Genomic DNA, 14,799 nt, shown 5'->3' with positions numbered 1-14,799 from the left:
ATTTAATCGCTTTATATACCGTACACAAATTGTGTGTTCTATTAAATTAATTAAATACGTCACAGAGGTCGCAAATGTCACATGACTTTTGAATTCAATGTTAATATCTGTGCCGTAGACACCGCCGTCTCGATCGAGATGGCAGTGGCAGTAGACGACTTACTTTTAAATAGGTGCATTTCATTTACTCTGTGGCTATACGGCGACATGTTTTCCTTATCACTAAACAATTCTGGATGCAGATAAGCTATTGAAAGAAAAGTTCAGTTTGTTTAATCTGGTGACTAATTGTGGAAATTACAAGCTATTATTCCTCACTTTTTCCTTCAGTGTCTTGTCATCTGTTATGTACATTTCACAAGTTTTTTTGATCAACATTGCTAGCCCAGCAGTATTCCTGCGAAGATACTCAGTGAAGAGCCAGGTCTCTTTTTATACCGTGAAGAATATACCTACGGCATATAATAAATAGTGTTTGCATATATATAGGAGCATGAAGGTGAGCTTACATAATATCAGTTGTAGCAGGACCATATAGTAAGGGCTGGTCCACTGCGGCCTGGAATGTGTCGCATCGCTGAAGTGATGCGCGACATCATGAGCCAGACAGCATTGGGCAGCGCTTCTATAATCCAGGTACAATGCTTTCTGGTCTGGCTTAATTCGTGCTATTTCTACATCATAATGATAACGAATTCAGTTACCACAGCCGCCATTCTTTTGGCTTATTATTTGCCGGGCTGAGTGGCTCAGACGGTTAAGGCGCTGGCCTTCTATCCCCAACTTGGCAGGTTCGATCCTGGCTCAGTCCGGTGGTATTTGAAGGTGCTCAAATACGACAGCCCCGTGTCGGTAGATTTACTGGCACGTTAAAGAACTCCTGCGGGACTAAATTCCGGCACCTCGGCGTCTCCGAAGACCTTAAAAAGTAGTTAGTGGGACGTAAATCAAATAACATTATTATTATTATTTTGGCGTATTAAAATAACTGTTCATAAACGTAGCCTATGTGCTTACAGTGCAGTATCCTCTATATGACTTACTTCACACACCATCTTCCTCATATGACCCCTACATCCAGAAAGTGGCTCCTTAAAAGTGTGAGGTAATGAGGCATGTCATAAAAAACCCATACCGAGTTCCTTCCATAGTGTCCCGCAGCCTTCTAAATCAGAAACAATGGATAATACTTTAATTCCTGAAGATTATACAGCGGTTACGATCTTGAAAAGTCTATTCATAATCTTATCGAAATCAAAATACACAGGTTGTTCCCATTGTTTTCTTTGATTAGTGCTGTGGTACCTGAACTTTCGAATGGCGACCAAGAATTTAATCCATTCCAACATCACAAGCACCTTTGCATGTTATGTGCATTTCATCAAAATTCCGGAAACAAAATTTATCTGCCATACGTAAATTTTCACTATATTTTGACACCAACTTGTATACGTTATCAAGAATATCGAGACAACAAACAAGTTAACTTCGCGCACGGCTTGCTTACAGTTGTTGATGAAGACAAAGGGAATCGAAGCTTGTCTAGAAGTTTTAATTATTTTTAGAGTTTACTTTATGTCGCACCGACACAGATTGGCCTTATGGCGACGATGGATAGGAAAGGGCGAGAAAGGTAAGGTAGTGACCGTGGGCTTAATTAAGGTACATCTCCAGGATTTTTCTGGTGTGAAAATGGGAAACCATCTTCAGGGCTGCCGACAGTGGGGTTCGAACGCACTATCATCCGTACGCAAGCTGACAGTTACGTGACCCAACCCACACAGCCACTCCCTCGGTTTTCAAGAAGTGGTAGACTTTAGGAGGTACGACCCTTATCATTACTGAATGGGAAATGTCTTCGTTTTTTCATCGAGTACCGGTGATTATTCCTCTAGGTGCTAACCTCATCGAAAAGTGAAGGTATCGGCCAAAGAAAGACAAGGGCCACGAATGGCGTGAAAATGAGACTCCCTAGGCCTCGAGTACTCTAATACCGTCGAGGTCGGAAAAGAACAAGGGTTGACTAAGGGAGATCGGATAGGATAGATGAAAGTGAGGAGCCTCACACACGTAAGTGGAATCAATGCCAGGACTCAGCTAAGGGCCCCGTGGCCACCGACCCACGATCTTAAGTTCAGGGACCGTGGGGCCCCTTTTAGTCGCCTCTTACGACAAGCAGGGATACTGTGTGTGTTATTCTACCGCCGCTACACACAGGGGGGTTAGCAACTCATTCTACCTTTCGGAACAAATGAATGAAAGCAACACTGCTACACGAAACTCACTCACAGTTAATGCTTTATAGATAACTACAAACACGAGATTAGATAACTACAAACACGAGATTACAAAACTTCAGCACTTAAGGGCACAGCGTTCCCACAGAACTGGTCCATTTTCATATTGTTTGTTTTTCGAGAATAATTTTATACATAGCTACCGCACAACTCATTTTACCTCTCGGAACAAATTAATGACATCAACGTCCGGCTCCATGGCTGAATGGTTAGCGTGCTGGCCTTTGGTCACAGGGGACCCGGGTTCGATTCCCGGCAGCGTCGGAAATTTTAACTATCATTGGTTAATTTCGCTAGCACAGGGGCTGGGTGTATGTGTTGTCTTCATCAGGTTGCGACAGGTGTGATATCAGCTCTAATCAGATTCAAGGCAGTTTCCCAGCGACACTCTACTTTGATGTTTTATGTCGTACATTTCAATAATAGCCGCTTGAACTCTTTCACGAACAGTGCGAACGTGTTTCCTTGTGACTGGAAGACAATACCTCAGTAGGTACCGGTACTTAAAACTGCTGACGCTGGTAAGGATCGAGGTGCCAGGGGCGTAGCCAAGTGTGGTCACTGGGGGTTAGGGAATTTCTACAAAATAAAATAAACAGAAACTGACAATAAACAAGGGAAAGTCAACTAATGGGTTGGCTCTTTTGAACATTTAAAGAGACATAATTGTAAAACACCCCCTGTGGGTGGAGGGCACAGACGGTATCTCCTGCTTGTCATAAGACACGACCAAAAGGAACGACCAAGGGATGATATATTTGGAACCATGGGATTACCTGTGATTAGTACCATTACGTGAGGATCACCATGAGTCATCGTTACCTGCGATTAGCACCACGATGTGATGAATACCATGGATCTTTGTTACCTGTAAATACCATGGGAAACACCATGTGGTCTACACTACCTAAATTAACTGTGAGTAGTACCACTATATAAGGAACACCATAGGTCTGTGTTACCTGTTAGTAGTACCACTATATAAGGAACACCATGGGTCCACATTACCAGTGATTAATATCATTATGAGGGGCTGGTGACCTGGAATTTGGACCCCTGTGGACAACAAGCATCATCTCAGAAAATGAGGTACTGCGAACTGGATACACTGATCGTTTTGGATCCATGGCAATTTTCCATTATCAATCGTTTTAGATCCTAATCAGTGAATACATTTTGAAGTTTTTTTGTTTTTGTTTTTTTTGCTATGGGCTTTACGTCACACCGACACAGATAGGTCTTATGGCCTACGATGGGATAGGAAAGGCCTAGGAGTTGGAAGGAAGCGGCCGTGGCCTTAATTAAGGTACAGCCCCAGCAATTGCCTGGTGTGAAAATGGGAAACCACGGAAAACCATTTTCAGGGCTGCCGATAGTGGGATTCAAACCTACTATCTCCCGGATGCAAGCTTCACAGCCGCGCGCCTCTACGCGCACGGCCAACTCGCCCGGTCATTTTGAAGTTTTAATTATCGTTTCGTTGCACCTCCTACCATTAGGGGACGATGACCTAGCTGTTGGGCCCCTTTAAACAACAAACATCGTCATCATCATCTAATTGTAAAACAAACAGATATCTTGAATCTATTTTCTAAGAAGCCTCGAAAGTTGGATTTTAGATTGCAATCTGAACATACTACTTCTTCTTCTTAATCTGTTTACCCTCCAGGGTCGGCTTTTCCCTCGGACTCAGCGAGGGATCCCACCTCTACCGCCTCAAGGGCAGTGTCCTGGAGTTTCAGACTTTGGGTCGGGGGATACAACTAGGGAGAATGACCAGTACTCGCCCAGGCGGCCTCACCTGCTTGTGGAGGGATGGGAATATTGGAAGGGATAGACAAGGAAGAGGGAGGGAAGCGGCCGTGGCCTTAAGTTAGGTACCATCCCGGCATTTGCCTGGAGGAGAAGTGGGAAACCACGAAAAACCACTTCCAGGATGGCTGAGGTGGGAATCGAACCCTCCTCTACTCAGTTGACCTCCCGAGGCTGAGTTGACCCCGTTCCAGCCCTCGTACCACTTTTCAAATTTCGTGGCAGAGCCGGGAATCGAACCCGGACCTCCGGGGGTGGCAGCTAATCACGCTAACCACTACACCGCAGAGGCGGACCTGAACATACCTACTACTCGCAGTAAAAGTGTTCACCTTGATCATATTGTTCTTGTTCTATGTGTTAATGTAAGATTGTGCAGTGCACTGCAATCTGAATATCAACATAATTCACTTGTGACAGTGTCCTTATAATGACAACACTCATGCTTGCGCGCACCACACAGGCACAAACACCTTCATTTTGTAACTATAACTAGGGATGGACGCAACTGAAGCCTGGAATCGAGAGCGTCGTCTCCATCGACTCCGAACACCGGTCTCGGTTCGCATGAAGCCTCGCGACTCCATGTTAACCTGATGCGCATTGCGGGGCCGCACGGTCGCTTCGCATGAAGCCTCGCGAACTTGACTCTCGTTGCGGGGCCGCTAGCGTGTCGAGGCGCGGAAAATAGCATGAAATATCATGCATGTTGCTGCTCATTTGCCCATTGGTTTCTTTAGGAGTATTGTAGAGTGAAGTACGGTATCGTTAACGAAGACGACAAGCGTAATGGTGTAGTTGAAATACAGTAAATGTAAACGTGTCAAGTCAGAAAGTATCAGCATAGCAGACCACGGACATTTCATTTCAAGTCTTTATTTGTCGTGATCAGGAAACTGATAAACAGATATCGATGGTAAATCATTATGAATTGCACATGAACGATGAAAACAAATCTAATATGGGTAAATCCTCTAACATAATTCGAACATAGACTAAACCATTAAAAGCCTCCGTGGCTCAGGCGGCAGCGCGTTGGTCTCACACCGCTGGATTCCGTGGTTCAAATCCCGATTACTCCACGTGAGATTCTTTTATCTCCGGGTACTCCGGTTTTCCCTGTCATTTTTCATTCTAGCAACACTCTCCAACACCATTTCATTTCATCTGTCAGTCATTAATCATTGCCCCGGAGGAGTACGACAGTGGGGTTCGAATCCACTATCTCCCGGATGCAAGCTCACAGCTGCGTGGCCCTAACCGCGCTGGAAACTAATAGGACAAGGTAAACCCTACATAGCATATGTTGTAACGCGATTTTTCTTTACCAACTAACAAAATATCTATACCCATACACTTTACATTTATTTATTTATTTATTTATTTATTTATTTATTTATTTATTTATTTATTTATTTAATTTATTAGTGCCTTCAGTACAGTGGCGAAGTTAGGGCTCCAGGCCCTCTCGTACACTTAACCACATACTAATCAGAATCTTAAATAAAATACTGAGATACTTAAAATAGTTAAAAGTGCATAAATTAATAGAATTGGAAATAAATCTAAATAAATTACTTACTAAATTAATATTAGAACTAAAATGAAATGAAATGTCGTATGGCTTTTAGTGCCGGGATATCCCAGAACGGGTTCGGCTCGCCAGGTGCAGGTATTCCTATTTGACTCCCGTAGGCGACCTGCGCGTCAATATTAGAACTAATTAATATTAAAAACTCTTAAAAATGGCTAATCCTCAGGAACGCACACATTCATACTTCAACCATTCAGTCAGCTGTCTTCAGCAGGTAGTCTCTTGGCAGGTGACCTTAAACCATGATTAAAAAAAGCTAGTTTCTCTGACCTGAACTGGCAGGCAATTACATAATCTGGCGACAGTCACCACAAATTATCTATTAATTTTATTTGTGCGGTGCAGTGAAATAGAAAGAATGGATCTAGAACGTGTATTTAAATTGTGAAATGATGATAAAAAGATGAATTTAGAAGAAATATACATTGGCTGACTTTCAGCTATCATTCTGATCACCATCGTTAAAGTGTGTAGCTTCCGACGTTTATCAGACATTATCCATGAGACAGCCTGGTAGTATGGCGTGATATGAACATCGTACCCGATATTGTAAATAAATCGCAGGCAGGAACTCAGTGCTCGTTGAAGTTTAAGTGTTTCTTCTCTCATCATGTCAACTAAACCAACGTCACAATAATTAAGAATAGGGAGAATGAGTGTCTGTATTCGTTTGGCCTGTAGTGTGACCGTTCACAACGTCACCTATGGTATGTCATGATATCCAGGAGATGAAATATGCCGTTTTCCGCGTCATTCTACGATAACAACTGCCCAAGTTAGAATTTTTCTGCCCGCTCCAGGACTCGAGTTGCAATATCCAGAGTCGCGCGACCCAGCTCTAGTTGCTGGTAATTAGCAGCAAGGCGGTGCAAGAGCGCTTGTACTCGAAGTTTTTTCACTCCCACCGCGAGCGAGATGAAACGATACGCGTTATCACGTGACAAAGAATCTAGGTCACTAGCTGAGCCCAGAGAGTATATCCAACGTGATAAATAACATTATACCCTGTTTTCCTCGCTTATTCACCACTGCCGACTTAACGCATTCAACTGTTTTATTTCTGTTAATTTTTATAAATCGCAAAATACCCAATGGATAATTAAGCGCAAACATTCATTTGAATCAGGGAATTTTACGCATAATTATGAGACCGAGAAGTGCTCTACTTAACTGACAGAGCGGTAACTACGCTGTAAACAAGGGCGCGTCTTAATGACTAACAGATGTTGGACCCTAACCGTGCCAAGGAACACAAGGAATCCCCTGTGCTCGTCATCATTCACCGCCAGAGACTAAAGGACGCTTTTAAGATTGCTTCAAAACCTACGAAGTTATTTTAATAACAGTCACTCAGTGGAGATGGGAATACAGGAGCTACATTATGATACCCTGTTCGTCACTGTACGTTGCGTAGTAACGGACCAATGTGTGAGAAAGGATTGCATATTTCCCCCACCCTCAGCAATCGGGTCTCTAGCGTAGCGCGCCTATATATTCATGAGCTGAGGAGGAGACACTATCCAGTGCATTCTCAGTGTAACGCCAGTACGGTAGTATTTCGTCGTGGTTTGTGTATGAGTCGTTTGTGAAGAAATAATCTTGTAATTTGAGCAGTGTAATGCAGATTCATTAAAGCCTGTGAACATCTGCGAAAATACCCACAATCTAAGTAAGTTTTTTTTAGTACAGTGTGTCGCTAATTAATACAGTGGGAGCAGCACGAAACCGAAATGACCGCTGTCCGTGTGTCGAAGAGGTCGTGCGTCGAGCCTCATATGTGCCGATACTAATACGACTCAATTAACCACAATAGCCAGGTATCCCAGTGCGTGGAGTTGTGTGTGTGTGTCTCGACATAATTGAGAGATACGAAGAAAGTGCGTGAACGGCTCAGTGTCGGCATAATTAAGGGTAGTGTCACGTCTATAAATCTATAATGCAGTTGAGAGCCTGACTTACGCATGACTAGGCGAAATAGAATATGCTTGAAGTGTGGTCGTGTGAGACGAGAAAATTTAATCCAGTAGTGGCCTAACCAGTGACATTCTTTATTCAGGACCTAGAATAGTTGTATGCTGTTTATAAAAGAATAGGTACATGAGAAGGGAGCAGTGTCGGGCTACAGAGACAATACCGGCATTGGGTTGGAATGCTCGTGCTATTGAGCAGATCCAACCATATATTCAAATTGTGGTGTGTAATAAACTAACGCATTCACTTGAGATAATTTCCCCTCATTTACATGTCTACGAGAACGCCGGAGTGAACGCCGACGTCCAGTTGAATGCCAGAATTTTGCCTGTGTACCGGAGTGAACGAGTCATCTAGCTGTTTGCCGGAATTTCGTCTGGTAGCCGAGAACGTCTGGAACGTCGCTGTCATGTGTATGACCTGCCAGGAAGTCATCATGGGTCTTCACATCGCCGATGACGTGATGCAAGCAGTCTAAGTCCATGGAGTGCACTCCTGTAAAGCTGTGAACGTGGTATCCAGAAGGCTGAGTACATTTCCAAGTATTTATATCTTTGAAGGTCGTGTCCCATTGTAAATATGTAGATTTTTCACTTAGATATAACGTAGACTGCAAGCACGCCATTTAAGAGGGATAATAATTATAATTTCATTTTTATTTGGGTCTTTTATAGAATACTTCCTTCATGGTTTGGGAACGACCATATTTTACTTCCATTTTTTTTACAAGGGTTTGATAATGCATGACGTAAATTTAAGGATCTCAGATTAATTAAGCGTGAAGTACTGTCAAGTAAAAGGGCTTAAATATTCTACGTAAACGACTCCAGTTATCATCTTTCTACAGCCAATAGGGAGTCCTCAAGGATATCTCAGTAACTGATTTTTTTGTTTTTGTACTTCACAAGCTCTTAGGAAATCCTCCTTACTAGAAATAAAAACTGCTGGAACAACGAATGGAGCATGAGATTGGGGTATATATCTTACATCGCTAATTAGTTCGCGAATGCGCAAGTTAATTTGGATCCTGGTGGCAGGAGATCATCATTAGATCTGCATCGTGGTCGATGTACCGAGAGGAAATGAAATGGCTGAACAGGCTGTAGCCATAATATATATTGTGAAATGAAATGTGAAATTCCCTTGGAATCTGTCATTAAGACACGCGAGGCGCATATCGCGATGTGAATATGTTGATTACGGCCGGATATAGGGCCGTGATTTGTGTGATGCCATGATTGAATTTGAATTGAATTTATTGATCATGATTTACATGCCACTGAGACTGAAAAGTCCCTTTATGCAGCGTCTTCTTATAATACAATGCAGATTTATGAAAACAGTAACTACATTTTTATAATATTAAAGTATTAAACTAAACAAAAAACTTTTTAAAAAAATGAAAATACAGATACCAAAACCAGTAAGGTTAGGACATACATTATATAATAAGTAAGAAAGTAAATCATTAAGCCCTTCTGTTATTTTGGACTACATGGGTTTAAAGAATATAAAGCTAAAGCAGAGAAACAATTTTCTTCGAAATATACATATTCCTGATTGTTCGACACAAGAATGCCTGATCTCAGCCTCTTGCGTACTCCTCCAGAAAGATAGATGTTAAGAACTGCTTTAGTTGGGTACAGTTAGTGTTACTTGCGAAACGGTGAAGATTAAAAACGTTAAAGATACGTGATGCAGTGCAAACAAAGGATTTGTTAAATTTAGTGGTACGATGAAGGGGAATTTGAAGGGTGGTTTTTGTAAACCTATTATCTCTGTTATGTACCGACTCCATAGGTTTAAATGCATTATAAAGGTAGGATGGTGTCTTTAGTTTGAGAATTTTCTGCGTAGCAACAGCTACTGAGATATCCCGACGTTCATGGAGTTTCAACCATTGTAGCTGTATGTAATAGGGTGTTATGTGTTCATCACGCCTGGCATTTGTAACGTAACGAACACATGCCTTTTGTACCCTTTGTAGTTTTATGTTCAAAGTTTCAGATAAGTCGTTGTATACGACTGAACCATAGTCAATTATTGGAAATATAAGACTTTGAACAAGTAGTTTTCGCATGAAAGGTGGAGTACATGACACGTTACGTTTCAAAATATGCATGGATGACACAACTTTTCGGATTACATTTGACGTATGATCAGACCAGGATAAGGTTCTGTCGAAAATTAGACCTAGATTGTTAACGGTATCACTATAATGAATATCTGTCTCTAGAATTTTTATTGCTGGGAGGGATTTCTGGTCAACAGTTTTCAGGAGTTTTGTGTAACCTATGCAAATAAGCTGGGTCTTAGCCACATTTAATTGGAGGTTATGATTTGCGCTCCATTCAATCAATCGAGAGATGTCATGGTTAAAATGCGTTATAGAAGAAGATGCGTTAGTGGGACAAAAGTGGAAGTAAGCTTGTAAGTCATCCGCATACATATGAAAGCTACTGCTTTTAAAGACCTCAGATATGTCATTAATAAAAACAGAAAAACATAAAGGACCGAGGACTGATCCTTGTGGTACGCCACAGTTTACTGATTCCCAGCTAGAGAATCGACCGTCAACGAACGTGACTCTTTGTGATCTATTTGACAGATATGATTCAAACCACGACAGAGCACTCTGGGAGAAGCCAATTGATTTCAGCTTAGCAAGAAACAACTCATGATTAACAGAGTCAAATGCTTTAGAGAAATCAAAGAGACATAAGATAGTAAGCTGCCTCTTATCGGTGGCCGCGCGTATATCATCTGTAACCTTCAGAAGAGCAGTAGTAGTACTATGGCCCTTCTTGAAGCCAGATTGGTAGGGATTTAGAATGTTGTATTTAGACAAATATTCACATATCTGCTCATGAACAATTTTTTCTAGTGCCTTACTAAGTGCACAGAGGATGTTGATAGGCCTAAAATCACTACAGACTGTTGGTATTTTCTTTTGGGGCACAGGACGTACATTGGCACGCTTCCACTCTGAGGGATAAACTCCATTCTGTAGAGAGAAGTTAAATAAGTGCACAAGGGCAGGAAGAAATATGTCCATGCAGGTAGAAATCATGGATATTGGAATATTATCTGGACCTTTAGCTTTAGTTCGTATTGATCTGACTGCTTTTTCTACCTGTGAAGGGTGTATGTACATGAAATAGAATTTATCTCTGTTACTTGGAGTGAGATGTCTATAATGTTTGGCAGTCTCTGATACTTTCGGAGAGTTGGAGTTAGAGACTGATGTCATATAATATTCACTTAATTCAGATGGAGTAACAGGCATCTGGCTATCTAGAGAGTGACTGACTCCAATACCAAGAGATTTTGCAGCACGCCAAGAAGCTGAGGTGCTCTTACAATTACGGAAGATGTTGTACGTATACTTCACTTTAGTGTTCCTAATTACTTGTTTTGTCTCGTTACGTAAGATCCTGAATTGCTCGTAATCATCTGGAAGTTTAGTTTTAATAAATTTCTTCCTAGCTCTGTCCCGTTTGCTTATCAATTCCTTAATACGCTTATTGAACCATGGTGATGACCGGTGTTTTACGAGAATTCTTTTTTGTGGCGCATGCTTGTCATAGAGTAAAAGTACAAAGCTGTTGAAGAGAGATACTTTTTGATCTACGTCATTAGACTGAAAAAACATATACCAGGGTAGTAATTCAGCGTCAGCACGAAAATTGTTCACGTCAAATTTACTGAAGTCTCGAACAAGAATAGTTTTAGGAATTTGTTTTGGCGTGGATAAAGTGAATACAGCATACAGCAAGTCATGACCAGAAAAACCGGCAGCTGGTTCCTGTCCGTATTCTACTACCAACTCATTGCAGTTCGATGAGATTATGTCGAGAGTGCTATCGGAAGTGGCAGTATGAAAGGTTGGATTGAATGGAAGGCAGTCGAGGTTACAAGCATTGAGCACATCACGTATTTTTTCGCTTTCAAACGCCCCAGTTCCGAACCGAGCATTAACATCGCCCACAACGAATATATATTTATAATTCATAACATGAGAATACATATCATTCAGGAATGTATCCATGAACCCTACTTTTGGTGGACGATATATACAAGCGAAAAGAATTTTAGTATCTGAAAGGGCTATATCAAGGATTATGTACTCAGGTTTCTTACTGTACTCTCCAGGAGATTTACTAAGTACACTACATTTTATGCTATTCTTCAAATAAACTGCAACACCACCAGCGGCTCTGTTTAATCTGTCGTTACGGAAAATATTATACCCATCGAGACAGATGGCAGAATCTGGTACTGAAGGTTTAAGAAATGTTTCACTGACTGCGATAATATCAAACGAACTCTTGCCAAAAATGTGCCGGAACTCAGATATATGGGAGGAGTCGACAAGAGACTGAGAATTGATATGAATGACCTTAAGATTTCTTGTGTTTCTCACACTAACATCGTATAGTAAATCAGATAAGACACACTCATTACTTGTCATGTGTACAATATGGTACAAAGGGTTCAATAGTTCAATAGCAAATCGTACAAAGAAGTACGATGATTTTAGTAGCCTATACAAATATAAAATAACTTAAGGATTTAGAAATTATGTGATGAAGTGAGAAAAATAAATGAGTAGAAAATTGGTATGAAATGAATCGCGTTAGTAGATATTTATAAGTATTAAAAAATTATAACTCATATACTACGCTAAATAGAATGGTTGCGAAAGAGAGACTTTTGTATTGTTAGCCTCGCCAGAATTATCTCTACTTCTCGTCCTAAGTATTTCCAGTAATAGAGTGATACACAGGAATACGAATTATCTCACCGCATCATTTCAGTGGAGCTGGGTAGCGTTTCTTCAGTTCCTCAAGGTCACGTTCAGTCTTCACTCGATGTTTCACATCACCAGCGCGCACCATTATAACACCATCCATAGTCCACACTGAATTTAGTCCGAAATGGCTCACAGCACGTTTGAGAATATCAGTACGGGTCTTAGTTAGGTCCTCCCGTATAGTTATACCGCTGTTCTTTAACAGCCTCTTTGATTTGAAGACTGCATTTCGGTAGGCGTATGAAACAAATTTCACAATGATGGGCCTGGTTTTGTTGTGACTTCTGGTACCAACTCTGTGTGAACGGTCGATCATCGCTGGATCAAGTGGAACATTGATCCGGGTGGCAATCTCCTGAATGCGCTTGTCCGTGTCTTCCCCTGCAATTTCAGGTACTCCAAATATGCGCAAACTGTTCCGACGTTGATAACTTTCCAACTCATCTGTCCTATCGTCTAACTGCCGTTGAAGTTCAGTTATTGCCTCGTCTCGTCTGCTGAGTTCACATTTTAATTCTCTTATTACATCAGTATTAAAATCAATACTTTCCTTAAGTTTTTGTATGACCTTATCGGCTACTCTGTCTACAAGTTCGTCGAGGAGTGAGCTGTTCTTAATGAGGTTATCCAACGTTAGCGACACCGTAGTATCTATAACCTCCTTGCTTACACTGGTTCGCAAAGTGTCCGATGGAGTGCACTGATCATCACAGGCCAAGATGTTGGCAGCGCTGTTCTGTGAATTTGCAGAACGGTTGGTGTTCTTCACTTGTTCCCGCGTAGTTTCAGCAGTTGCCACATGAGAGCGTGGGCTGTCACTGTTTATTTCCTTGCCGTTAGAGAGTGGGGTGGCACTCCTGCTCGCGGGCTGAGCGATGCGGGCTTTAGCCTTCACTTGTTTACGTAAGTTACCCATTGTAATTCGATAAACTTTTGCAAATTACTTACGAATCACGATACCTTCTTCCAATTAAAGTACCACTGCACATGCACAAGTTAAAACACCACTGAATGCACACTTGAAATACACTTAACACCGTCTTATGACACCTTCCGGTATTGAAAGAAGTGAGTAGATTATTTGCCGTGAAGCCATTGTCCGAGAAGGCCGAGTGGACCGCTCTTTGGAAGTGTGTCACGGGCAGTTAACAGCTGGAGTTTTATGAGCCCCTTTAAACGGGGGAGTGAAGGCGTTTTCTTCAGTGAAATAGAACAGATACAAGTGGCGAGTTTCTTTTCCTTTCGGCACAGAGATTACGCGTGTTAATTTAAATAGAGCCAACGTCGCAGAGATTCCAAATGAGCATTAAATGAAGGATCCCTCCAATTTATTTCTTTAATTATTCACAGCGTATAGGGAATTCCAGGTCAGATATACCCTGTCTCAGAAGGTCCTGAGTTCATTGCAGGAGACAGTAAAGCTTACTGTCACAAGCGGCAGGGGAATAAGGCCACCTGCGGCTCATTGTGTGTATGTGAAATGTATATATTCTTGTCCATTTGTTGCAGGTAGTGCTATAATAATTTGTTTATGGTGTCTGGTATTGAAGTCGCTAAATGCTTGTCCATAGGTAACATCGTTGTGCAAATAATGTCCTGATATATGTGTTGATAAAAATCCTAATGAAATGAGCGTGTTTATCATACTGCATATTTGGCAACGTTTAACTTAAGGTAGTGTTGTAACGCGACTTTCAAAGGATTGGGAGTGTAAATTGCCTATTTCAGTTCATACGATACTAGCAAACTTATATCATAATTTGATGCAAATTGAATATATTAATTCTTGGCAGGTAAACAGATTTACAGCGGGGTGTGTCCATAATGATTAAATATGTGTGTGATGTAATATAAGTGTAAAATGAAATAATTAGAGAGAAAACGCCTCTCTAAGTCTGAGGTAGTGTAATAGTTCGAGAGGGAACGCCTTCTTAAGCTTGAATATTTAAACGTATAATGAAGTGTAGAAAAAGACTACCGAACATTTAAACGTCAAGATCACCCAAGTTACTATATATAAGGTGTTTGTATGGCATACCCATGTTGATAATGTGTTTCACTAGTATAAGTAAAAATTTGTTATACAAGATATTGTCTCTCTTCTCATTAGTAATGAAATGGTATTCCTCTCATAATTAACTTTTCCCCCTACTATAGAGACTATTACTAAAGGACTTACCGCCCCATCGGACAGTCCACAGACCCGAAAATGCGATACCGACTCAGCTAGCTAACTACTCTAGTAGGGAAGGGTGAGGCTTCGACAAACCGGGCCGAGTTCGAAGCTCACCGATGGTGCTCCATTCTAACGT

At 41.3% G+C, this 14,799-nt stretch overlaps 1 protein-coding gene across 4 annotated transcripts in view; it reads left to right on the top strand.

Moving 5' to 3' along the window:
* The first annotated feature begins 255 nt into the window (after positions 1-255).
* Positions 256-14,799, top strand: part of LOC136876198 (galactosylgalactosylxylosylprotein 3-beta-glucuronosyltransferase P) — a 160,220-nt gene continuing 145,676 nt past the window's right edge. For 2 of the 4 annotated variants that reach the window (XM_067149943.2, XM_067149941.2), the window contains exon 1: positions 256-499. In XM_067149943.2, the coding sequence (XP_067006044.2) occupies positions 494-499 (6 nt within the window). In that variant the 5' untranslated portion in view covers positions 256-493. Of the gene's footprint in view, positions 500-531; positions 637-14,799 lie in introns of those variants that run through there. The other 2 variants (XM_068228345.1, XM_068228344.1) reach the window with 1 other exon arrangement.

Source organism: Anabrus simplex, chromosome 6 (assembly GCF_040414725.1).
Source record: "Anabrus simplex isolate iqAnaSimp1 chromosome 6, ASM4041472v1, whole genome shotgun sequence".
Taxonomy (NCBI): Eukaryota; Metazoa; Arthropoda; class Insecta; order Orthoptera; family Tettigoniidae; genus Anabrus; species Anabrus simplex.
Note: the sequence above shows the minus strand (reverse complement) of the source record. Positions and strands in the feature narration are given on the sequence as shown.